This window comes from Trachurus trachurus (assembly GCF_905171665.1).
Source record: "Trachurus trachurus genome assembly, chromosome: 18".
In the NCBI taxonomy this organism is placed as follows: domain Eukaryota; kingdom Metazoa; phylum Chordata; class Actinopteri; order Carangiformes; family Carangidae; genus Trachurus; species Trachurus trachurus.
Genome location: NC_139909.1, coordinates 15,420,600 through 15,447,307, shown reverse-complemented (window position 1 = coordinate 15,447,307; position 26,708 = coordinate 15,420,600). Strand labels below are relative to the sequence as shown.

Here is a 26,708-nt window from a genome sequence, read left to right as displayed (position 1 = left end):
ATTTCTGCTGCATTGAAACTACCAAATGCGACATGCACTTTGCAGGATATTGGTAAATAAACTCCAACAGACAGTAACAGAGTTTTCTCATAAACACAAATTAGCAGATACACTTAGTGGAGAAATGTGACAAATTAGCTTAATGGTTTTGTTATTTTTATTACCCTTTAATATAACTGCGCCCTCAAAGAAACCTAAATTGCATTTGTTGCCAGCAACTTAAATGAGGTGTTGATGTGATTTTAATATCGTGCCCCCCCTGCCTCCAAGAGCTTAATGCACTTAAAATTATAATAATACATGCAAGTACATAAGAGTGCTGCAAATTCAGAAAACATCTTCAATTTGACACAACAGAAGTTCCTCCAATTAGCAGTGACGAACCTGGTTGAGGTTTGTTGTCCACCGTCCAACTGTGAAATCTGAAATTCATTAATTCAAACCTTTATTTTATCTCAAAAGACCATTGAGGAGGATTCCTCATTTACAATGGCGTTGAGCAAATTCACAGCAACACAAAAAAACATAAAACAGTGGCTGAAAACAAGAAACAATTAAAAGGAAAAAATAAAAACATGAATAAAACAGACAAGTTGTAGTGGAGTTCAAAACAGTTAAGACGGATACCAATACTTTTTGATTTCTGGGTTAAGAGAGATGATATACAGTATATGGAGGCAATAGGTGTGACAATTAAAAGTCTTAAATAATGCTTGATGATAGGGCACAATAAGGGCTAGGAGTGTTTTCTGTGCTCTCTGGGCCATTGTACTTTAATGCTCCAGTAACACCAGTCAGGAATCCTGTTTGCTCCAGTTGAAGTGTCTCTGGGAAGAAGCCAGTGTATCACATCCTCCTCTTGATCTTGATTCGTGCCTTCATGCCTGTCTGTTCCTCTCGCGGTCTCCCATCAGGGCTCGCTACATTATAAATACACCAGGGTGCTCTCACTGTAGCCGAATATGACACCAGAGAGCGAAGCGGGACCGTCTTCATTAGGTGCCATCACGGCACAGTCCCCACCGAACACGGCACACACTCGTTACTGTCTGATTCCCACATACCGTGACAGGTCGCTGCTGTCAGCCCCGTGAAAGCTGCAGCGAGACGAGCCGTGATCTTAAAAGCTCGCGGGGTCGTGATCGTCTACGTGACTGCAGCCTCTGAGCTCCTCCTGCGGCTTCCATTTAAAGTGTGCACACCATCATGTATGCATGTGTGTGTGTGTGTGTGTGTGTGTGTGTGGACATTTGTGAATGTGTGTCAGCTCTAATGCTTTGCAAAGGTCTTGTCTCTCCAAAAAAAAAAGTCAAAAGTCAGCGACTGCACTGCACGATCTGTGATATTGATGCTGCATTAAGAGGATTTGTGGTGTTTTTAAAAAAAATCTGTGCCCTGTGTGTGAGGCCGGGAAGGACAAGTAAAAAGTCTGTGTGTGTGTGTGGTGCTTCAAGTTTCTGTGAATTCAACCATGCGGATTGGTTTGTGTGCAGCTGTGTGTGTGTGTGTGTTTGTCAGTATTTCTTTTTATAGCCTCATCATTGCTGGCTTTCTCACGCATAACACGCTGAGTTGAAGATGGTGTGTGAGGCCGGGAATACTGGGAAAAACTAGACACATCCACCAGATCTGGATTATTACCTGGATCAGAATCAAATAGTCCAAACTCATACTCGTCAATAGGCTACTATACTGTATATATATATGTCTTAGTTGTTTCCTCTGCAATTAAGGGAAGTGGTGAAAATGGCCTATCTTGCAATATTAAGGGAAGTGATAAAATAATTCCTGGATTGGTCTCTTGATCTGGATCCACACAGGAATGTAATGGGTTCTGGCCCCTGTCCCAAGTTTAATGCAATTGGGTTCGATACTTTCTATGCAATCCTGCAGTCAGCATGTAAAGAAAAAGGAGAAATATGTGTCCAAATAGAAGGACAACCAACCTAATTTGTCTGTTTGTTGTCTTGTGTGCACCCAACAGGAGTTCTGCAAGCGGCCCGAGTTCATCGTAGACGGAGCGACTCGCACAGACATCTGTCAGGGGGCTCTGGGTAAGTCCCACCGGAGGAGATCCCAACTGCTTCACTGTTATTTACTGCCTGATTCAGCCATGAGAGGACCAGAAGAGACGTAGGACAGATATTTAATCTGCCGGAGAAGCTCGAGTGAGGAATGTTGGCAGCCGGCGAGTGAAACAGGTCATCGACTGGAAGGCAGCCAGCGGCAAAATGTAGTTAAATTGGAGAAATCTGGACTGGAGCTTCCTCTCTCTCTCTCCTCTTGACAAAGTGACCTTGAGAGAGGAGGCTCAGGTGTGGCTGGGATAATAATTGATTGATTTAGGTATTTATTTCAGTGAAACAGGTTTGTATCAACAGGTCAGGGTGGGGAGAGGAGGAAAAATGAAATACTATGACAGTTAGTTTGATGCATTTGATACCAAAGGAGCTATTCCTAAGTTTTTGGACTGCTACAGAGCTAACGTTAGCATTAGCAGCTGTTTACTTTAACTACTATAAGAGAAACACTAGAAGCTCAGTATGAAACTTGGTACCTTTTTCTCGTCTCCAGAGGTCGAATCTATACCAGCGACGTCTTTTTGTCTATTGAAGTTAGCATGCTAGGAAGCTAACCGTAGACCGTCTCCTCACTCTGAGCCACTGTAGCTTCCGACAAAGTGATCTTCTGTTATGAGAAAAGTCAAACATGGAAACAAAAGTCGTTTCCCACTAAAATTATCAGGTCGATGCAGGTTTTTTGAAATGCGTGTCGACCCGATAACTATCGACATATGGCTCCTTCCCCACTGGTCAAGAAATCTGGGTAAGATCTGAAGCTGGCGAGCTGCGTGGCGGCTCACCTCCACCGCAGTGCGTCTGGTGATGTCATCAACGTGATGAGTTTGATGAGGGAAAGCCGGAAATACCATATGCCTCCTTAGTGCTAGCTGAGCAGCTCATAACTCTGCCCTGCTGATCGAAAAATAGCTTGCACCGACAATTAGAGGAAACGAACCTACCCCTAAGACTATATAGGGATTATGGCAATGGGCGAAATTTGCCAAAATGTTGAAATATCCCTTTAAAACTGCATATTAGGATCATTTTGGCCTCTCTAATAATTTTCCCGTGCTGAAATATATAGATAAACTAACTAACTAAACTGGATGTGTTGAGGTTGTTCCTTGCATTTGTGAGATGACAATCAGGCCAGTCGTCCGTACGTAAATAAGATTGAGCCCTTCAAGTCAATAAGCTGTTAGATACAAACTGAATTAGGAGGAAATGAGTGACAGATGGAGAAATGTGGCCTGAAGGAAGGAGAAACAGAAGCGAGTTAACCCAGCAGAACCAGTAACAGCTGATTGCTTGAGATGTATCCTGCATCTATAATTCATGCTTTGTTTCTCTGCGTCACATCTGTAAACAAGGCCACTCTCACTCTGTGTGAGCAGCCCTGGCAACGCAGGATGTAGCCCCCTCCATCTGCTAATGAAATACATCAACCCCCCCCCCATCTCTCAGAGTCCCACAGGAACAACTGCAATGCAAAAACAATAACCCCCCAAAAAATGTTGAGCGGGAAAACATCATGCATCACTTTGTTCTACAGCCAAAATGCACCATGACTGAATAGCATTTATCAGCGCTAAGGGGTTATCAGCCAGACAACCCATAAACTGCTATCAGGGGCTGTTTATGGCTTATACACCTGATAAGAACAGAAATGGGTGAGAAAACAAAAGCGAAAGAATACGTACATGAACTGCTTTTGGTTTAGATAAACAATAGCGCTGTGTGTCATTACCCTGCAGTACGAGATATGGAAGAACAAAAGGAAAGATTAAATTATAGTGACGAGCTTTGGCACAAACGATCAAAGAGTGCCGATAATTATTGAAGTATCAGTTACACCTTGTTAAAGCAGAAGTAAGCGGAATATTTGTGTTAATATAAGTCTTAAATAGTTATATCTTCCGACAGCAATCACTTACATAGAGTGTTTGGTCTGAAACACGGGTCTGTCAGTCACTCTGCTCTGCTGTAAGCCGAGGAGAAAACTTCTTGTACACTTCCTTGTATCCTACAACCTTTATCCAATGAGGAGAGAGAACGGCATGAAGGGCTGTGTGTGCAGCCAAGGGATGCGTGTGAATGTGGTGACGAGGGGACGAGGACCAATAGATCCATGACGAGGGCGGGGGCTGCTAACTCCATCGGCTGACAAGAAGTTAGCCAAAACGACCGGATCGCTTACTTCTGCTTTAAGTCGTCATTAAGATCCTGCATCTGGACTTGCGTTTATACAGCGCTCTTCCAGGCCTTTCCATCCTGAAAAGTTTTTCCCAAACACAACATTGTTTCCAGAAATGGCTGCATACAAGCGAAAACCATTGAAAACGACTTTATACGTTGTAGTATATATGGATATCATCATCCCCACGCTCCAAGATTGGGTACCAACCCCCAATAACAATAATTTTAAGCCTTAACAATAACCTATAAGAGAAAAACAGCTGACCAAAGAAATAAGATCGTGCAAAGGAACAAGAGTCCTGGTGGAAATGCTAACTCCTACTTGCATAATGTAATATAATGTACCACGTAGTAGCCAGGCTGATACATGCCACACTGAGATGCTTGATACTTGCAAAATATATAAAAATATACAAGATAATATATACTGTATAATGATATAGAGTAAGTAAATAACAAAGATAAAGAGCATGATAATTACAGTACAGTAAGATAGTTAATATATACAGTGGTGGCCAAAATACCCTACCTCCAAAACATGATTTCATTTCATAATGTTCATGAAATCTGAGCACAATTTTAATCTTTAATAGATAACTTTAATATTTGGTAGGTCCACCTTTGCAGCAATAACAGCAGCACATCTCTCTGGCATGGTGTCAGTATATTATATATATTAGAGAACTTCAACACTAATATTCTCCCATCATGCCTTCTGCTACTCAAGCCAAAGCTTTTCCCTTTGATCGTACAATAGATCAGTCCAGTTCATTTTCCAACTTCAAATCTTCTTATGGTGGATGGCTCTATTTATTTTTATAGAGCATAATGATGATTAATGGACAATTCAACGAAAACAACTGAAACCTATTAAATATGCCAAGTCTTGTAATAATTTTGGCCACTACTCTAATATCATCACATCAAACAGTCTGTAATTAAGTCCTGTATTTACTGTGTGTGTTGTTTTCCACAGGGGACTGCTGGCTGCTGGCGGCCATCGCCTCGCTGACCTTAAACACCTCCCTCCTCCACAGAGTCGTTCCTCACGGTCAGAGCTTCCAGCAGGGATACGCCGGCATCTTTCACTTCCAGGTACAGACACAGTTTTAAGCTGTTGTATAGATTTTGAATTGCATACAAATGAGTATTTCTTATAGTCAGGATTTCTCAGGATTATCTGAGTCATCCCAGATCCACGACCACACCCCGCCGCTCAGCTCACTCAGCCATATCTGAATGACCAACACCCATTCTCTGAGAAACCTAGAGGCGATATAATCAGTCACATCTATCACCTCTGTTGTCTAAAGGACCGGTCGTGCCGCCGTGTGACGTAAACACTAAATATTTGCTATGTCTACTCTGCAGCGCTCGCCTCAGGCAGAGAGCTCTTATCAGCTGAACTTTGAACTTTGTATACAAAACTATGGTGCGTTCAAGCGCCACAAACAAAACCACAGGTAAACCACAGATTGTAGCTGCAGTAGCTCAGTGAACAGACGAATAACTGCACATTATACTCAGCCCAGAGACATGGGGCCCAGAGACATGGGGCAACAGTGGTTTGATATCAGTTTGTGCATTGTGTCGTTTTCTACAGAAGTGACGGGACTGGGTTCAAAGTTTATGGTTGAAAGGATTGTGTGTTCAGGTTATTCTTCCTTATTTTACACCCAATAATGAAGCAGAAACAACTTTTTTCCGTTGTAGAGACACAAGTCCACTCATATTTTCCCCTTTTTTGCAGCTTGTTGCGTTTTCTTAAGCAACTTAAATGAGTTTTAACTTCCAGTTTAAGGAGCTCAATGTCACAGATCACGATCGACCTGTGAAGTTAAACTAATGACATGAAATGAGCAGTTTGAAACATTTAAAGTTCAGAGAGGATCGTGTTCGACTGCAGTGACTCTGTCTCACTCTTCCGTTAATGATGTGCTGTGTGGAGGAGTTTTGTCTGTCCTGTGATCTCACATGCCTCATTATCTGTAACTGAATGTGTGCTTCTCTTTATCTGTATGTGTGTGTGTGTGTGTGTGTGTGTGTGTGCACATCTGGTGCATCCATCAGTGTTTCAAGAAGTGTTGCTCTCATGTTTCTGTCATGTTCTCCAGTGCAGAGGAATCTGCCAGAACAGCTGGAGAGGAGAAATCAGACTTTTACTTTGAAAATCTGCTCCCAAATCTTATATCTCCACTGATCGTTAGTCACCTCAGTTTTATAGATATACAATTTTTTTCAACTGTTAATGAGCCAGAAGGAAGGGAAATTAGTTATTTTTATTTTTGATTAATCATTTTACACCATCTCTAGTGAAGCTGTGAGCTGAGTCAGCCGCTCTGTTTGATGAGGCTGTCAGTCCGCGGCGCTGAGTGTGAGGAAGCTCTTCCACATCAAAGCACCATGTTACTACACATAGGAACTTGGAGAACACACACACACACACACACACACACACACACACACACACACACTGGTTCACTTCTGCTAACTGGGTTGCTCAGTCATGGAAGCCGTAACACCAGATATACTGTAAGCAAACGGATAAATCAAACTGGCTTGCACACTTGCACACACAGATGCAGGTTAGGTTATTATAGGATGGGGGGTGGGGATCCATCGGTCGACCCCATGCGTGTGTCTGTGTGTTGCTAACACTGAAACCCTCTGAGCTCTCTGTGCTGCAGCGACTCATCATTTATCAAAGGATCAATAAATACTGTCACACACACACACGCACATGCACAAACACGCACACACACAGAGCTGCCATTCACACACAGTCTGCTGGGGCTGATGACTCAGTAACAGAGAAGTCAGCCAAGTCCTGTTTTTCTCTAATTACTTCCAGAGACACTGTGTTCACTTTTTACTTTGTTAAACGCTGCTGCAGCCCTTCATACATTCTCACACACACTGACACACTCACACAGACACACACACACTCACACATGCATTTGCTGTCTGTTAGAATGAGTGGAAATAATAGTTTAATTTGCTCTGAAGGCTTGTAAATGCATGCATGTGTTTAATGTATGTGTGCACCGGAGCTAAATGGCTCATAAATACATATGGCTTCTTTCCATTTAGTGGAAGAGCTGCTGTCCTACTTTCATCGTCCTCTTTTTGTTCTGTTGCATGCATGTGGGTTTTTCTTTTTTTTTGCGCATCAACCACTTTCGGTGGAGTTTGTATCGCAGCCAATTCATGTTCTTATGAGCCTCCTCGTTTCCATGACTTGCAGTTTCTCCCGTTTTGTTTTCTCTCTCTTTCTCTGTGCCTGAGCATGTTTCCACTCTTTGTTCACCGTTGAGGCTTAGAGGGATTCCCCACCTTCTGAAACGGGTTTGTGGATCCTTTAAGCCTCAGAACCTGAGTGAGTCATGCCCAAAAATGTAATTATGAGCGCTGGCGGTGAGAATCTTAATTGGCTTAAGGAGCTGGGAACGGGAAAGAAAAGGAAAAGAAGGGCGAGAAGCGAGCGAGCGAAGGAGGGAGGGGAGGCAGGCAGACAGACAGCGGGAAGAGGAATAAATTATAAACCAGGCAACAATCTCAGCCGTCAGAATCAAATGAAATCGTTAACTAGGGCAGAATAAGCTTTGATGTTCTTATTATAGCGCAATATTTTTCACACAGAAAGTGTTTGGGCCAGTGTGGAGGGAGGGTTTCTCAAGCTCCGTGGCTGCGTGTCATCATCACACACATGTGGTGAGATGTGACACAAAGGCTCAGCAGTGTTTAACTGGAAGTTGTGTGTGTGTGACGGCTCCTCCCAGAGGTGGACTCCATCTTTCTGCTGTACACACAAGACAAAAAACACACACACATTCTCCAGCCTTAACATAATAAATCCTGCAACTTCCTTCCCCCTCTTCCTCTCTCTCTCTCTCTTTTACATTCTCTCTCTTTCATCTACAAATTGAGTTACTCTGACTAAGATGTATTTCTTGCGCCGTCTTATTTTGCATGAGCTTTATTGTGTTACTGCCTTGGGGCCTCTGTATCAGTGTGTGAGTGTAACTGGTTTTTCAGCAAGTTTGTGTGTTTTTTTTGCACCAACTTGCTCAACACAACAGCTGACACTGAACAGGACGTACAGGATTTAATGTTGAAGTAATAGTTTTTTCTTCATGTTTTATGGTTTTATTGTTGTGTTGTGTCCTGTAAGGATTTTTAAGGATTGTAAAAAATGTGGGGCATGAAGTTAGTGGTTGTGTCTCCAGGCAACAGCCGGAGTCGACATCATTTGACTCTTTGACTTCAGCCTCTTTTGACCCTCGTTGCAGTCGTGTTGCTTGTGAAAGGGCTCCGGCAGGAATTCATGTTGCCGCCCCCCTGATCTCCACCTCCAGCACCGCCTCTCTCTCTCTTTTATATGTTGTGTTGGTCTCTTCTGCCCCCTGCTGGCCAACAGCAGCATCGCCACATGTTTAACAGCCCAATGCCGCAACAATTGATGCAACTTGATTGACGAATCTCTCACTCAGGCCTCGTTTACCTCAGTGTCGCTGCAGCTTTACAAAGCTTTGTTCAACCTGGTTTATCCTTGAGAAACTTGTGATTACTGTAATTCAGCCTCTGGATTCATTTTTAAGTTGAAATATAAAAGCTTTGTCACCAGTTTTTCCTTCCTTGTCCTGTTTCCTGTTCGCTGAATGTCAAAATAATGGAAATTTGAGCTGAGTCAAGGAACTGATAACAAATGATAAATCAGGGATAAAGCAGAAATAAGATGAGGCTGATCGATCTGTGACAAGAAGTTCTGTTCTCAAGTGCAGTTTTAGAGGCTGTGATTGTATTTCCATTTTCTGCTTCGTCATAGTTTTACTTCATCAAACTCCAATGTTCAGAGGAAAAAAGTGCATTTTGCATATAAGATTTAACATAAAAAACACACGATCAGTCAGTAGAATATGAGGCATATATGTTTATACACCAATAACAAGCACAGCTTACATTGTAATATTAGTAATAATGGCCCAGTAACCCAACAAAGTAACTGTGACAAGTGTCTTTCTGCATTTTACACACATTTTAATATTTTCAAGTAGGAATTCCAATGCAGGATTTTATTAATAGTGTAACTTCAACTTTTACTGACAGTCTGAAAAGGCTGAACATGCACCACCAATCCAAATAAAAATCAGATAACAATCAATACACCTTTATCCATCCAGGGAGTTTAATCTCTGACTGACTAACAGCTTCAGGTAACAAAATATTATGTACTGTCTGTGTCTTCATGAACCTTGTTTGTTGTATTTTGTTTGAGTATTCTTACTTATGTTTTATTTATTTATTTTTTTGTGTGTGGTGCAGTTCTGGCAGTTTGGAGAGTGGGTGGAGGTGGTGATCGATGACCGTCTGCCGGTGAAGGACGGGAAGCTGCTGTTCGTCCACTCAGCGGAGGGAACCGAGTTCTGGAGCGCTCTGCTGGAGAAGGCCTACGCCAAGTAAGACTCACAAACACACAGGACTGGCAATCCAGGTTATAATGTAAATGATGCATTTGTGTCACATGGAAAAAAGCTTTTTGAAAATGCCTACATTGAGCTTTGCACTGTAACATACAACAATGGATTTTACTCAGCAGGATTTCTGTTTAAAAACTTTATAGAAGTTATTTGAGATGCATGAGTTCCTACCGTGTCCAAATGATTTCTGCTCCAATCCTAAAACTGGATGTAGAAAAGGGAACAATTGCGAAATACATGTTGTAACTCCAGCCTCTTGGCTGCTCCCGGTGGACAGCTGAGTGCTGGGTTGTGAATGTGTGGAGCTGTAAAAGTGACGCACATTATTCATAGGCGTGTGCGACTGCCAAGTTTAGGTGAGCTTCCCAGATGGGGAGCAGCAGAGAAGAAGCAGAGTGGGGCAACGCAGCAGAGGCTGTTATGTAAACGTCAAAAGATTTTTGCATTGATGCTGTTTCTCTGCTAGTATGTGCATGTTGGTATAAGGTATTACCATCTGACAGAACATACTGTTCTCTTTGCACCGAAACTAACAACTGTCACAATGTCTGTGTAAATATTGGTATGAAGAGCAGCAGCCCATGCAGTCATAAGGCCTGCTAACGTATGTCCTGCTTTGTCTCAGGCTCAGCGGCTGCTACGAGGCTCTGTCAGGGGGCAGCACATCAGAGGGCTTCGAGGACTTCACCGGTGGCGTGACGGAGATGTACGAGCTGAAGAAAGCCCCCTCCGACCTCTTCAACATCATCAGGAGAGCCATAGACAGGGGCTCGCTGCTGGGCTGCTCCATTGACGTCAGTACCGCAACATGCAAACCCAAGCTAATGGGAACAATTACATGGGTTTATATACTAACACAGTGTGTTCCTCTGATTAAAGGAGCTATGATCTATACCATAATGGCAATGTAAAGAAATGAGATGGTGAAAATGGATGAAACAGAGTTTTTATAGGGAGTAATCAGTGATGCAATGCAATGCAACAGTGACTAATTAGCTTAGCTTAGCACAAAGCATGGAAACAAGTGGAAATAGCTAACTTAGCTCCATCCTAAGGAACAAACTTTTTAGGTGACTAAACTAAAATGGGCCCCAAATAACAAAAGCTGCTGAAGGCCCTAAAACATGGAGGGGTTGATTAAATGATCAAGCAAAAAATGCCTCATGTTAATTTGTTATAATTTGTAAACATTCCCAAAATGACCTAATAACTAATTTGTTTGTGACGGAGCTTTTCAGTTGTCCTCGAGGTGGTGAATCAGTTCCTAAACTGAACTTTGGGATCACAAAGTAGGGGAAAGAAAACATCAGCGTTGACAGAATAGATTTTAAATTGTCTTCTGTTAAATAATGAAAACGATTTATCACCTGAGTTTCATTACCTCTCGCTGTGTTTTGTGCAAAAATAGACACAATGGCAGCCTGTGGAGATGAAGTCAGCCTTTTCCCTCACAGCAATTAAATACTGAACCCTCACTTGTTTCAAAAGTACTGAAATGTTGCACAGAATGATAATTTGTGCTTTGAATATGTTTTGAGGGACATGTTATGAATCAAAGAGGAGGCGGTTGGATTTATAATGTGTGGCACTATGGACCATCTGTTTGATCCTTGTCAGAGGTCAAAGTTAGCTGTAGATCAGTTGTGTTAGTTTGTTTTACAAAGGGGTTTTCTGTTACTAGAAAGTCAGGAAAGGCAGGTGTGGTGTAGATTTCTTCCAGGTCGCACAGCTGGAAAGTTTGATCCGTGCTGACACCAGCAGAGGGCAGTGAAGTTCGACAAACCTGCAGACAGGATTGACTGAATTTATTGAGGGATAGTCCCTGTCGGCTCACCAGTTTGGGCTGGAGGAGCTGCCAGTTTGACTGAGTCTGGCAGGAAAAGGCTCAGGAGACAAATACCGAAGGATAAACTTTGAAGGGACACAATAGGAATAGTCAGATCATGAGATAAACTACAAATATGAAAGTGCTTTGATTTATTGTTTTAAATGAGTGAGGTCAACAGTGTCAACAATAAAGACAAATGGTGTTGTGCATGTGAGCCATGTGCAGTCCAGAGTGACGACAAACCTTGTGCGAACATGTGTCAGTGGCTCTGGTTACGCACACACTCGGCGTGACTGCAGCCGTCACATCTGCCTTTGAATTAGTTAAAACAACCAGTGACAATAACCTCACTGATTGATTTCTCACCCTGTCAAATTCGTCAGTGTTAACGAATGAGCCGTTGATGTCACTGACGCTTTGTCACATGTGGAGCGGGTGGTGGTGTGTGTGCAGATACGTCCTCTTGATTGTCCAAACCGTGGACCTCAGTGACCTTGACTCTTCTCTCTCTCCGTCCTCAGATCACCAGCTCACGAGACATGGAGGCCGTCACCTTCAAGAAGCTGGTGAAGGGACACGCCTACTCCGTCACAGCCGTGGATGAGGTGAGGACGAGGATATATGAGCAGATATATGATGACGGAGCATCAAGTCCTTACAGGCCCAAAGTGGGAAATACATTACATAACATATGGTTACACAGTTACATAATGTACTTGACTGATTTTAGGAAAGTTAATGATTAAAAAAAACCTTTTCTGAGAGGCTTTCAGACAAAATAGCAGCAACAAGTGACCTTTAAACACACATTTACACTTTACAGATAGAGCTTTGGAGATTTTAGATCAAGATAATTTATTAATCCGTAAAGGAAATAATCACAGCAGCAGCAGCATTCATACAGACACAAAAGGAAACAGCAACCATTAGATACAACCATTAAATAAAACAGATTTAAATAAATAAAAACATTAATTGGAATAAGAACAACTTATTGCACACTATTGATCATTAAAAGGTCTTATGGCTACAAGCAGAAAAGACTCTGTCTTACATCTTGGTGGGATCAGCCGGTCACTGTGTGTGCTTTTTCTAAAAACCTGTCATTGCTCATGATGGCATTCATTTTTCTGAGCATCCCTACTCCAGCTACCTGCTCAACCGCTTCCTGAGTGATACCAGTGATGTTACTTGTTTTTTTAATTAGCTTTAAATACAAATGATCAACAAAAAACTCAAAGCATACAGAGAACTATTTAGTTAAAACGTGTGATGTAACATCATGTTATATAAGTGTGTTTTAGTCTGGTTTTATGTGCATCAATTTATCTAAAACTCTTGCTCTGAAGCAGGTAAAAACATATTGGAGTAAATCTTCTTTCAGAATCACAGAAACCTAAGGTATTATATTATATAAATATAAGTTATCTTGTAAAATCTACGTGTCTAAAAGCTGTTAGTTGCTGTCGGCTCCAAACACGAGATCAAATATTACATTTTTATTAATAGATTAAGTCCTAAACGTTGCTGTGTGAGTCCTGCTGCACACACTGTTCCGCAATATTTTCCTACAGTAACAGCGTGTTCCTGATTTCATTTTTCCACGGTTGATTAAGAAACAGTCGACGAGCATTGTTGGAATCAAAGCTTTGCCATTTGATTTTAATGGTGCTGGGCTGATGTTGTACTTTTGTTACGGCGAGTTTCACTGTAACAGTTCATTTCAGACACACACATGGACACACACACAGACACACACAGAGACACATGACTGTCACGGCTGTGCAACGCCACGCGGCAAAAGTGGGTTAAGCAGGGACAAGACATGGTGAATGTCCGGTGGTGTTTCGTTCCCTGTAGGTGGTGTACAGAGGAAACATGACCAAACTGGTTCGCATCAGGAACCCGTGGGGGGAGGTGGAGTGGACCGGAGCCTGGAGCGACAAGTAAGAGTTAACTTAACCATAACTGTAGCATTAAATGGTAAACTACTATATACACCTGATTAAATGTTGCACAAAGGTCCACAAACACGAAATGAGCTCACAAAACTTCTTTATCTATCTATCTATCTATCTATCTATCTATCTATCTATCTATCTATCTATCTATCTATCTATCTATCTATCTATCTATCTATCTATCTATCTATCTATCTATCTATCTATCTATCTATCTATATCTACTATCAAGGGATAGTTCACCCAAAATTCAAATTTCACTCATTATCTACTCACCCTCATGTCGACTAAGGGCTGGGAGAAGTTTCAGAGTCCTCCGTGCCTTCTCGGAGTTATACTGTGGGGTCCACGCAGCAGTATTTGTCCATATAATGGTTGTGAATGGGCCTCACTTTTCTTCGTCCAAAAAGACACACCAAAAAATATCCAAATACCTCCATACTGCTCGTCTGTAATGTCCCTCTTGTATTGAAGCCCCGACATGAGAAATTGTTCCGCCGGTCAATGCAAATCACGCGAGATTTGATCTGACACAGGAAGAGCAGTGAACTGAGACACTGGGAGCTTCCGCTACAAACAAGCTTAAAACATAGACTTATTTAATTTTTTTCGGAACAATTTCTCATGCCGGGGCTTCAATACAAGAGGGACATTACAGACGAGCACTATGGAGGTATTTGGATGTTTTTTGGTGTGTCTTTTTGGACGAAGAAAAGTGAGCACCATTCACAACCATTATATGGACAAATACTGCTGCGCTGACCCCCCCGTAACTCCGAGAAGGCACGGAAATTTGAATTTTGGGTGAACTATCCCTTTAAGTCTGATCCCAAAGAGTTCATGAGAGGCAAAAAGTAGGAAAAGCTGATGGGGGAGGAGGAGGAGGAGGAAGCAGCGGTTCAGCTCGGGTGCACAGCTGTCCTCATGGCAGAGTGGGTGGGATTGCACGGATCATGTTACTATAGTAGTGAAACTGTAAAATGCCAGACATTTCCCCTTTCAGCGCTGTTATGCAACAGTCCTGTTGAAGCATTTTCAACGGTTAACACACTTTCCCTCACAAGTGAAGCTTCTCAAAATGTACTGGAAGAAAAAAAAGAAACATTCATAATTCGATTTTTCAGTGTTGTGTAACAGTGATGGTTTTCATTAAATGAAGATAATGTATCATTATTTACATACCAAAGGTTTTTCTTCTCCACCCACACTGCTCTTCTGGTACTTTAACATTTAGAAATGTCTTCATGTACTGACAAAAGGTTTTCATGGAAGTTTTTGTACTTTTCATATGTTTCTACCTTAAAAAACAGAGTCAGCTTCCCAGTAAAGTTTGGAGGTCTGATAGTTTTTGTTGTGGGAGCTCTGTGGACTAGACTGGAATATCAAAAGAGCCACTGAATGAATGCGCTGCCATGAAATCTGATACAGATGTCCACACTGGCCTAAATAACAGAGAGAAGAAGAGGCGAATACATTGTGTAGGACTGGAGAAGCTGCTTTAAAAAGAAATCTCATATAAAAGTAACACAACAGCTTTAAGATAGATAGATAGAAAAACTTTATTCTCTGTTTATCACAGAAAACCATCTTCATCTTTGGCGTGGCTCAAGAACACATTAAAAAGACAGACACTCTTCAGACATAATAAAAGAAGTAAAATAAAACAAGATAAAACAAGTTCATCATAAAGTGAGGGGGGAAACACAGCAAACTGTATGTTGATTAAAGTGCTTAAAGTGCTGAGAATGCTGAAAGGTGATCAGTGATTCAAGTTGTTCAGTTTTTGTTAAGACTCTTGAGTCTTTGTAAATGTTTTTCTTGACCCGGGTTGTAAGTTTGGTGTCTTTGACCTCAGCATCTAAAGTGTATACATACAATGTTTAACTTATATTTGTGAATTCCTCAGCTCCAGAGAGTGGGACAACGTGGACCGCTCCGTCAGAGGTCGCCTACAAAACCGCAGTGAGGACGGTGAATTCTGGTGAGTATTCATTAGCATTTTGACTAAGAGCTTTCTACCATGAATGATTCAGATCGATGATTTTAATGATCATTATTTAGAGCTCTCTATGTGCAATATGTAAATTATTCCAGAGCCAAGAGAGCTGTTAATATGATTGTATGTGTTACACACCAGTTGATGTCAATAGCCCAGTCCTGTATGACATTCGTTTCTACCCCATCCCTTTGCCCCATTGTGGAAATATTCCCCTAGAAAATGACACATCACTTGTGACCAGTAATATGTCTTCATCAGTCTTCATGCATCATAATGAACTGACATTGTTTATTGTTTATTGAGGATCCCCATTACAAACGACAGGCTGGTCTTCCTGGGCTCCTCTTAAAAAGTTCAAGTTATATATTATAACAATACACAGATCCAGTTACGATAAAAAAAGGAAAAAAATCCATAATAATAACGCTCCCATTATCGGACAAGCAGTAAAAAGCTTCAACGAACCCATTCATCCAAAAGACAATCGGGATACCCCCACCCCCTAATGTGAATGCCCCAAAACTGAGGGGTAGGGCTAAAGGAGAGGGCTCAGTTGGGACAAATGGGATAAAAAAAATAATAGAAAAACAGAATAGAAATAGAAAAACTTTATTGTCCCACCAAGGCAGGAAATTCATCTTTGGTCTCACTTACATAAAAAGAACACAGATGCTTGGCAGCAAGACTTACATAAGACAAAACAACATAAGTCAACAATGATCACATGATAAAAATACATACATACAGGTAACATCTGCATGCCAAGATCCCCTTTACTGTGTCTTGTTGATTATGGAAATGGCATTGGGGATAAGCAGTGTACATATCTCCTTCTCTCAGGATGTCGTTCAGTGACTTCCTGCGTGAGTTCACGCGTCTGGAGCTCTGTAACCTGACGGCCGACGCCCTGCAGAACAACCAGCTGAAGAAGTGGAGCTCCTCGCTCTACCAGGGGGAGTGGAGGAGGGGCAGCACCGCCGGAGGCTGCAGGAACTTCCCAGGTATGAGGCGATGGAGGGTTTGGCTAGAAGTTGGGTTGACGGTTGAGCACCTCTGAGATTCTTCTAGCAATCACCAGACTGGTTTTGGTTTTTGGGGATTCTTTAAAATTGAATGTTACAAAAACAAGGACATGTAGAAGGAGGAAGGGGGGGAAAGATTTGGATGAATTTACTGCAGGAATGTGAACCAGTGACTCCCATTTAAACTCCGAGCCTTGACACAATGGCCTGTTTTAAGATAAATTTTGGACTTGCCCCAGCATGAACAGAGACGTGCAAGTGTGTCTTGTTTAAATCAGTTACTGAAACAACAAAAACGGTGTCCTCCTACCCATGGAAATTTTAATGAATACATTTTTAGGTGAAGGATTCATGGAAATGCGAAGAGGCTGTTGTTGTTGTTGTTGTTGTTGTTGATATCTAGTTGGTCAGAGTTTTAACCGTAACACTTTACCTGTCCACACAGCAACCTTTTGGCTCAACCCTCAGTTCAAGCTCGTCCTGCAGCATCCAGATGCTCCCGGCCAATCAGACTGCAGCTTCCTCGTCGCTCTCATGCAAAAGGACCGCAGGAAGAAGCGGCGAGAGGGCGAAGACATGGAGACCATCGGGTTTGCTCTCTATGAGGTCAGAGAACCTACGAGTTTGTCCACGTTGACCACCGTGGTTGCACTTTTCTTTGTTCCTCATCACCTCACTGATGTTCTCTTTGTTCTTCACAGGTTCCCGGTGAGGTAAGAGTGTTTTCTACTTTATGTGAGATTGAACAAATAAACAGCGCACCATTAAACCCCTTTTTTGTTTTAAGCAAGTTTACTGTAAGCAGAGTTTCTCGCGTCTCAGTTTACGGGCAGGTCGGGGGTCCACCTGAAGCGGGACTTCTTCCTCACCCACGCCTCCAGCGCTCGCTCCGAGCTCTTCATCAACCTGAGGGAGGTCAGCTCGCGGTTGCGGCTGCCGGCGGGGGAGTACGTCATCGTCCCGTCCACATTCGAGCCGCACAAAGAGGCCGACTTTGTCCTCAGGGTTTTCTCTGAGAAGCCCGCCGACTCTGAGTGAGTAGCTACACCTGGGTGGTGAAGACGTAATCAGACGTTGTGTGAATGTATCCTGTTCATTCATTTCTTTATTTCCTACCTTTAAGACAGGGGTGGGAATCTTTTACTATCTCACGATTCGATTCGATTATGATTTTTGGGGCTACGATTTGATTCAAAATCGATTTTCGATTCAAAACGATTTGATTCATATTGATTTCTGCTTCAGTCTATCGGTGTGCAAAGGATCCTCTGCTTTGCAAGACAGAATGACTAAAGTGTCTTTTTCACATTAATTGAGTTTTAAACATTTATCCATGCTTAGATGGAATTGTTGAAACTGTTGCATAAAAGCAATATAAGTAACAAAATTAAAATGCAGTTAAACGTCCTGCCTTTTAAATTCTAAGGAAATGGAGGCCGACAGCCAGCAGATTTGTTTCATTTTTTTATTTTCTAAAATCGATTTTGGGACATTTTATATCGATTCTGAATCGTATTAAATGAGAATTGCGATTCTTATGTGAATCAATTTTTTGGCACACCCCTACTTTAAGATATTGAGTGTTTTGTCGTCTTTTTGTTTGAACTGTACAGAAATTAAGAATTTCTACAAATTAACATTTTGAAAATCTTCTCTCAATGTCAGGGAGCTTGATGACGATGTTGTGGCAGATCTTCCAACAGAGGTGAGACGATGAGACAACTGTCCTGTGACCTATGACCTCTAACAATGTAGAATGAAACAAGACTTTACAAAAAAAAAAAAAATGTTTTCCATGTTTCAGACTCAGCTGGAGGAGAGTCAGATCGACGCCAGCTTCAAGAATCTCTTCAGACAGCTGGCAGGGGCGGTAAGATCTCACAACAGCAGGGAGTGAAATAGTTGATGTTGTGAAATAATTTTATGAAGTAAATTGGTCTTTTTCGTTTGTGCCAACAGGACATGGAGATCAGTGTCACCGAGCTGCAGACCATATTGAACAGGATCATCAGCAAACGTCAGTAGCAGCAGAGCTCACTCTCTTACTCTTTTACTTACTAAAGTTACAGAATTGGTTTTTAAAAATGGTTAAAAGATAATCTCCTCTTCTCTTCCACACAGATAAAGACCTGAAGACAGACGGCTTCACGAAGGAAGCTTGTCGCAGCATGATTAACCTCATGGACGTATCCTGCGGTGGCTGTTATTTTGTGTTAGAGACATGAATATTAACCGATAACAGGCTGATAACGGTGTTTGACTTTTTTTTAGCAGTCTGGTTCATTGACTAGATGTTGACCTCTTGTGATAACACTGAGCCAAATGGCAGAAACCAGAGATCTCACAGTTCCATGATCGGCATGTTCAGCCCAGATTTCACATCATCACATCTGGGTCGTAGTTTAAAACGATCTGGGTAACTACACCTACTGATTCTGGGATGCAAATAAAACAGACATACGTATGAAACATCACCGTTTTTTTTAACTCCTGGGATCAGACGGACGGCAGCGGGAAGCTCGGCCTGACGGAGTTTCACGTTCTTTGGGAGAAGATTAAACGATACCTGGTGAGTTTACACAGTGTTCCCACAAACTTGATCTCAAATAGTATCGATTCTTCCTCATGGTACTTGCGTCAGACACTTGCTTATTTTGTCATCCAGCCAGTGGACTGTTTTTTTTTATTTTCTTGTTTGCTGTCTCACAGTTTTTTGGTTTCTGTCCATCTTCTTCTTCCCTGTATGTCACTCCCTCCAGACCATATTCAGGCAGTTTGACCTGGACAAATCGGGCACCATGAGCTCCTACGAGATGAGGATGGCTCTTGAGTCTGCAGGTGCTGTTCCTTTTCATTTCAATAAAAGAAAAAAGGGGAAAGAAAAACAGTAAATTCCTTGTTTATTTGCACCCAAACATTTGTACTAAATCCCTTTATTGTCCCCGTGGATGCAGGTTTCAAGCTGACCAACCACCTGTTCCAGCTCATCATCCTGCGCTACACGGAGGAAGACATGGCGGTCGACTTCGACAACTTCGTCACCTGCCTGGTCAGACTGGAAACCATGTTCAGTGAGTCGAGTCCTCCGACTAACACACCTCCAGTGTCTTAAAAGAGCAGACGCACACAAACAGTTAAATTTGTAATTGACGCTTGAGGCTCAGCAGCTGAAAAAGTCGATAAATGCTTCTCTTTGTTTCTGTCTCTGAAGAAACCTTTAAAACCCTGGACACAGACGCAGACGGTCAAATATCCCTCACATTCTTCCAGGTATGGCCGCGCATTCACATGATGTTTATTTACCATGTCTGTACATGAAGTACCTGCGATTTATTCATAGGTAGCGTTCCCTAAATCACATGCTGTATCTGCTCCACAGTGGATTACCCTGACCATGTTTGCCTAGAGAGATGAGTGGACTCCTTTGTGACTCTTGCACTGCGTCCTGCTGCAGCTCCAGGCCCAGTATCTGTCGTTTTCAGAAGTGCCTTTTTTCTCCGCCAGTTCTACTTCTCCTCCACACCGCTCGCTCGCTGCCAACGCCCTCTGAGGCTTAAGACTGTAAATTCATTTTAAAACTGTGCCTGTATTGGAAAATTGTGCCAATCTTTTTATTTGTCACCTGTGTCAGCGGAAGTGAACTCTTCTTCTAGCACGACAGTTGACTGCAACGCAGTAAACAAACATTCAGCATATCTAGCAGAAATAAACATTGGTTTAATTTCCATGGGTTGAGACAAAAATGTAGCAGTATGTAGTTAGCTTGGCTGAAGAATGCGCAAGCTAGCCTACATCCCAGCAATTTTTTTTCACGATGCTAAGCATTTAGCTAGCTTGGCTTTAGAGGACCAACCAGACTTAGATTATATGTTTATCATGTTGTCAAATAAATTTTGTTAAATACATTTATAAACATATAAAATACACAAAGAATTTTGAGGGCCAATTTTATCTATTTGTTTCATTTTTTGGTTGCAGGAAATACAGTACAAATTTCTCAACAACTTCGTTTAAACATTCAGTGCAGTAATTATTGATTTATCTCATTATTTTAATAAAAACACAATCCGGTCTGGTTCTTCAAACAGCTATGGTTGGTAAAGCTAAGCTAAACTAAGATAGGCTCAAAATGTTTTTCCATTCTGTGCTACACAAGTGACCAATTAGCTAATTAGCACTTGAAAACTGTGCCCAGTAATTTACATTCATTAGTTTTACCCCAGCCAGTCAAATAGGAAACTGTACACCACTTACGCATACAAAATGTATAACAAGCCCTGAAGCCCTGAAGGTACTGCTACTGAATGACTGCATCCATCTGCTGATTGAATAGAAGACTTTTCTTTTTCTTTTTCTTATAATCAAACCAGTGATAAAAATCAATTGATAAACCATGTTGCTAGGCCAATAAGACTTAATGTAATGAACTTTTGTTTTAATGGGAGATATTTGAAGTCATTTGTAACAATCTCAGTGCTGGTTGTGGTTGAACTGGAGAGCTGCAGAGTCTTTCAACTTTGCTCTGCAGCCTTTACTATTTAACATCCAACATGTAGCGCAAATGAATGTGCATATTATGTCTCTCTACTTGGCCTTCGTAGCAACACTGCTGGCCTGACTGGCGCTCTCTGTTTACATCCTGTGCCAAACTTTGTCCCATCGAGCTTCTACTGGGCCTCGCAGTGCGGAGACAGTGGAGGTGGAGTGCTGTATCATAGAGAATGTGTTGAGTCTAGTACTAATCCTGTTTAGCTTTAAGATGTATCTGCTTATCGTAATGCATGGCACTTTTTACAGACTGTTTTCAAAAATTTGAAAAAAAAAACAAAAAAAAACAAAAAATCTTTTAACTTTTATATCGTGGAATATGGTGGATGTCGTAGTGTTTATAAAGGGATGTCAGCCTTGTTTGAACTTGCCTTTCAAAGGGAACAAGAACACGTCAGTGAGTCAGTTATGCAAGAGGAAAGTTGTATGCATGCAGTGTGAAATGTGAAGTGTCGTCTGCCTGCCTGATTCCTGTTCAACCATGGGAGCAAAATGTTCTATTTGAAGAGCTGTATGACAAAATACTTTGCCACTTTTAAATATGGAGGATATACATGTAAAGTGTCATAATTTCATCAACAAGTGTTAGCAAACAACAAAACTGTCCATTCGGCCGATACCAGTTATTTTACCAACTTTTAACTTCAGTGAAAAACCATAAAATTTGTCTGACCCTATGCCAGCAATCCTGTCCTTCAGTTTTTGCAGCGTAACGCTTATGCAACACTACGTAATGTTTACATTGGCAACCCTTTCATTCCCTTTGGACACATTCGTCAAGCAATACATTGGTTTACTGAGCAGCTTCCTCTGTTAAACTTCAACACACTTTTGGAAATAAACTTGAGGAGCTTTTCTTGAGTCTCTTGAGTTATTTATCACTTTATAGATTTGAATTGAGTGAGTGAGAATGATGGTTGAGTTCATGTTTTCAGTGACTAAAAAGATATGACAACCCTTCACACCCCAAAGAACAACACAGACAACTTATTATCGTAATAAATAGTACTTTAGTAACAACATATATATTAAAAAAAGACAAGCAACAATAATACCTTACTAATGTACATATTTCAACAACATAATATTAGGATCTTTACAGCAAATTTTGGCTCATTGTTAAGTTAAATTGCAGACATTTACACAAGTTGATCATATATTAAGTTAGAACAAAAACGCCTCGTTTTAAAATGATACAAAAAAAAAAAAAACCTTAGAAATGAAACTTTTAAAAATCTGGAGCCGCTTGGTCTAGGAATGTACAATGTCAGTTTAGGCACAAGTGGCATGAAAACAAAGTTTGTGTGCGTTCTTTTGATTTCTATGTAAGTGAGATTTCTTTCAAATGACTAGTACGTACAGTAATCATCTTTTGACCTAAGATTAAAGCGGCCCAACTCTTCTCCTACAGTAAATGCTAAACCAAGTGGGATTTTCTTTGCAAGAGCATTTGATTGCACAGTGACCACGTTTAAGTCTACTACAAAGCTAAAAAAATCTAGTTTCTGAGTAGCGTGAAGCATGACGTCTCTCCTCCTAAACGTAGTTGTTGTTGTTGTGCTCGATCTTGGTCACCATGGTGGAAACCAGTCGCTCCAGCTGCTCCGCCCGCTGCTTCCCCGTCTGCAGAACCTCCTCGTGGTTGGCCTTCTCCTCGCTGTCGTAGTCCATCACCGCCTGGTTGGTGATCAGCGAGAGGGCGAAGACGCGCATGCCGCAGTGACGTGCTACAATGACCTCGTGGACTGTGCTCATGCCTGGAGAAACGGAAGAGGAAAGAAAACATCAACCACTGCGAAATCTGATGAAGGTGTTGGATGTTTATCGTAGAAGAGCAGCGAATGTAGGTGCATCCAGCTTCAGTTTAGAAGGTTTTAAGGTGAAATATTGAAAAACAAGGTGTACTTTTAGACAAATCTACTCACCGACAGCGTCAGCGCCCAGTTTGTGCAGCATACGGCACTCAGCGATGGTCTCGAACGAGGGCCCGCCCAGCACGCAGTAGACGCCCTCCTTCAGGAAGTCTCCATAGCCGAGCTCCTGTCCCACATCCATGGCCAGCTGCTGCAGATCTCTGTCGTAGGCATCAGACATGCAGGGGAAACGAACGCCGAACCTGCAACAATAAAGATAAGGACGGGTTGAGTGAGGGACCAGACCTGAGGATGGTGAGTTGAACAGAGAGGACGAAGAAGAAGAAGAAGAAGAAGAAGAAGAAGAAGAAGAAGAAGAAGAAGAAGAAGAAGAAGAAGAAGAACCTACCTCTCATCGTTGGGTCCGGACAGAGGGTTGTTGCCAGCGAAGCCGGGCATGTTGAGGTGATCTTTAATGATCATGATGTCTCCAACTTTAAAGTCCTGGTTGAGGCCTCCGGCTGCGTTGGTCAGTATCACAGTCTCCACACCGAGCAGCTTGAAGATCCTCATGGGCAGTGTGATCTGGAAACAGTAAATAAATACAGACATTACATAACTATAACCAGACATCACATGACTTATATGGGGCATTTTTAAGGACAGAAAGTCAAATGCAATTAGTTCAAGTGGTCAAAAATGCACTGTAGCTGTAGTGAATCACACACACACACACACACACCTTCTGGATTGCGTAGCCCTCATACAAGTGGAAGCGCCCCTGCATGCAAACGCATGGCCGTCCCTTCAGCGTGCCAAACACCAGCCGTCCTGCATGTCCATGCACTGCAGGAAGAAACACAACCAGTCAGTGAACATCAACCGTGTTGCGACGGAGGAGTCTGCATTGCAACAGACACAGTGTGTCGTCGTAGCGTCAACTCACCGGTGCTCTGGGGGAAGCTGGGGATGTCCTTGTAGTTGAAGGCCACCTGGTCCTTTAACATGTCAGCCAGCCCTCCGAGGCCTGACCCGCACACGATGCCCACCATGGGTCGGACGTCTGTCTGGGCCAGGAGCCAATCTGCAATGGCCTTGCACTCCTCGTAGGTACAGCTGGACATGATAAAAAAGAAGAGGAAGGTCAGAGGTTAGGATCAGTGTTAGCTCAAGTCAGCGTGACATCTTTTATCTTTAAATGTTGTGAAAGCATGAAAACGACTGAATCTATCTGTATCTCTTGTGCTTTTACTGCATTAGACCTGACTGCCCACTGCCCTTTAAGTAGCATGTGATGTGTCTATTATCAGCACTGCTTTATTATTTATTACCTAGATATGTATTACCTTATCAAGACTGACAGACACTGATTGATTTTTAAATATTTCAGATAATTAAAATCTAGATTGAAGAGCTGTGTGCAGCTCAATCATCCTCTGTCCAACTGAGTCCCGGGACCACCGAGGGAAACCCTGCAGCCCCCCATCAACAAAAAAAAAGTCCATAAAGTCTCTTCCGGTCTTGTTTGTGTATGTCTGTGGTCTGAGACTGGACTCACATGGTGGTCAACTGTCACTGACTCGAACCCTAAATCTGAGAAGTGCTACAGTGCTACTAATAAGGATATGACTTTTGGAGAGAGACATGCAGGCTCCCCCTTTCTCCCTCTCTCTCTCTCTCTCTGTGACACGCGCACATTCCTGCAGAGTCACAGTAGTATCATGCTTCTCGTGCACTTCAAAGGTGCCACGCACGCGCGCACGCGTTTTGACTGCTACTAAGATGAAACATCCCTTGTCCACTCTGATTCGTCTATTGCCGTTAATGCGATTTTGTGCAATTACTTCAATTTGTAGAGCTGACTGGACGTCCTGTTGGGACTGAGCTATAAATACGGACTCTGTTCACAAAGGCTGCAAAAGTAAGTCAGGACGCACTTTTGAAAAATAAATAAATAAAAATAATCAATATTAACGGTTTTAAAAAATCACCATAGAGGCAAATAAAGTAGACATTCAAAACCCAAAGGAACATTGGTCTTAACATAAAAAGTGTCTTCAGAGACTTAAGAGGTGGGGGTCCTCGTTGCACCCCATCTGGAATGAATGAATGGGTTTCTATGAAGCCTCAGTGTCTGTTGCCTCTGAGCGCATGTGCGCTTCTCCCTTGGCAGCCTTCCTACATTCCTGGTATATTTTTTGCCCTGTGCCTTGACGTGCCCGTGAAGGGTGCCAGTGCCATGTGGTCGGCAGCATGGGACGAATTAGGCTTAAAAAAAAAAAATCAAAAAGATGTACTCACCTTTTGTTTGCGTCTGGAAACATTGTTGAAGATTAAATAAGAGTCTGAGAAAGGATTTAAAAAAAGTTAGGCTGTTTTAAGCGCAAAAAATCTGGTTCCAAGCCACAAAAGTGTCCTAGTTGTTAGAGAATGTTAAATATTGTAAACAAACAAAGAGAAAAAAAAGTTTCTAAAATGACTTGTTCTCTATTTTCTGGTTTTAGTTGAAAAGGACCTAGTTGTGCCTGTTGGTGTCTGAGGAGAGAGCGCCTCCGCCGGGTTTATTATAGGGGTCGGGGCGCCGCACCGCCCCCTCTTAAAATGACGCAAAAGGGAATGCTGCAGCCTCATTGGTTGTGTTGTCACACCTTCAAAATAGCATGCAGTGTAGAAAAAGGAAATAAAAAATGTGTCGGTTCTGACCGTCAGCGCCCCCCACCCCTCCCTCACCCTCTCCTCTCCCTCCCCTCCCTGTTCCCAGCAGCAATAACAGTGGGGATTAGTGTCCACATCAGTGTTATTGTTGTGAACTGGAAACTGGTCACAATGTTGCATCAGTCCTTCACCAATGATCAGGTTTCTCTGTTATTGATCCACGCTGTACCTATGCAAAACAAGATGATGTGCGTTTTCAGCATGACTCAGGAAACGTCTTGTTTTGATCGTCACGTGTCTGATTGTCGCCCCCCTTTCTCGCCAATACAGTAAGAAAAGTTAATATTTTTCTTATGATCAGGATTGTGACGGAAACACATTTACAATTCTGCATGCACCATAAACTTAATTTATCTTTTAATATTAAAATATTAAATTTGATTTATTTCTTTAGGTGCAGGTAAATATTTGGGTTACTTAGAATTAAGATTAAACTACATTTCAAAGGGGAATATTGTTTTATACCTTACTATATAATAAATATAAAACTGTTTAAATTTGCTTAAATCCATTTATTTGAGCTTACCAGGCTTCAACAACCAAATTCCATAATAATGCGTCAAAAATTCTAATAGAAAACCCTGGAATCACATTTTGTGCAATGAGTACTACTTTTATTTATTGAAATACAAACAAGCGACACACACACAGATATCACCACAAAATGGTACTGAGAGTCATTTGAGAGGTCGTGTTTGCAGCTGATGAGGAAGGCTGCAACTCTCAAGCACTTTGTTCAACCATGATAAGATATGATAACATACACTAACCACCATTTAAAAAGCATTTAACAGTAAACATGGTACGTATGGTATAGATTAGCAAACCTATACAACCCACCATAACTGTATATGAAACAATCCTGATAATCTGCTGGTACATGATTCAATAAAGATAAAAACCATTGTACGGTAGCCTATGTTTATAATATTTTGTCCACTCCAGTTGCTTCATCACTCACTGTGCTATGTGCTTCTGCTATTGTTGTTAGTTTATTGATGTACGCAGCCTAAATGACACACCCCGTTTGTACAGTACGCACTGTA

The 26,708-nt window shown here is 41.9% G+C and overlaps 2 protein-coding genes across 2 annotated transcripts in view; one reads left to right on the top strand and one right to left on the bottom strand.

The window, feature by feature from the left end:
• The window catches only part of capn1 (calpain 1), a 28,818-nt gene extending 6,869 nt beyond the window's left edge, over positions 1–21,949 (top strand). Inside the window, exons 3-22 of the mRNA XM_083993527.1 lie at positions 1,985–2,054; positions 5,236–5,354; positions 9,582–9,715; positions 10,362–10,530; positions 12,086–12,169; positions 13,425–13,510; positions 15,432–15,506; positions 16,365–16,525; positions 16,992–17,152; positions 17,248–17,259; positions 17,369–17,580; positions 18,212–18,251; positions 18,351–18,416; positions 18,506–18,563; positions 18,668–18,732; positions 19,047–19,115; positions 19,306–19,384; positions 19,501–19,617; positions 19,758–19,816; positions 19,926–21,949. Of these exons, the coding sequence (XP_083849653.1) occupies positions 1,985–2,054; positions 5,236–5,354; positions 9,582–9,715; positions 10,362–10,530; positions 12,086–12,169; positions 13,425–13,510; positions 15,432–15,506; positions 16,365–16,525; positions 16,992–17,152; positions 17,248–17,259; positions 17,369–17,580; positions 18,212–18,251; positions 18,351–18,416; positions 18,506–18,563; positions 18,668–18,732; positions 19,047–19,115; positions 19,306–19,384; positions 19,501–19,617; positions 19,758–19,816; positions 19,926–19,952 (1,863 nt within the window). The 3' untranslated portion in view covers positions 19,953–21,949. The remainder of the gene's footprint in view (positions 1–1,984; positions 2,055–5,235; positions 5,355–9,581; positions 9,716–10,361; positions 10,531–12,085; positions 12,170–13,424; positions 13,511–15,431; positions 15,507–16,364; positions 16,526–16,991; positions 17,153–17,247; positions 17,260–17,368; positions 17,581–18,211; positions 18,252–18,350; positions 18,417–18,505; positions 18,564–18,667; positions 18,733–19,046; positions 19,116–19,305; positions 19,385–19,500; positions 19,618–19,757; positions 19,817–19,925) is intronic.
• Positions 21,950–22,081: 132 nt separating this feature from the next.
• On the bottom strand, positions 22,082–25,499 carry pnp5a (purine nucleoside phosphorylase 5a). Its single transcript, XM_083993528.1, has 6 exons — positions 25,249–25,499; positions 23,894–24,063; positions 23,690–23,793; positions 23,357–23,532; positions 23,020–23,210; positions 22,082–22,851 (listed from the first exon to the last, which is right to left on the bottom strand). The coding sequence occupies exons 1-6, from the start codon at positions 25,269–25,271 to the stop codon at positions 22,631–22,633; spliced, it is 885 nt and encodes a 294-aa protein (XP_083849654.1). The 5' UTR covers positions 25,272–25,499; the 3' UTR covers positions 22,082–22,630.
• Positions 25,500–26,708: the final 1,209 nt, after the last annotated feature.

What these genes read in the sequence shown, in the direction of transcription:
- pnp5a (XM_083993528.1), bottom strand. Translation starts at nt 25,271, where the DNA reads ATGTTTCCAGACGCAAACAAAAG. An exon ending in AGGGCTACGCAATCCAGAAG is followed by an intron (nt 23,533 to 23,689) that starts GTGTGTGTGTGT and finishes TACTGTTTCCAG; the next exon opens with ATCACACTGCCCATGAGGAT. An exon ending in ACTGGGCGCTGACGCTGTCG is followed by an intron (nt 22,852 to 23,019) that starts GTGAGTAGATTT and finishes CCGTTTCTCCAG; the next exon opens with GCATGAGCACAGTCCACGAG.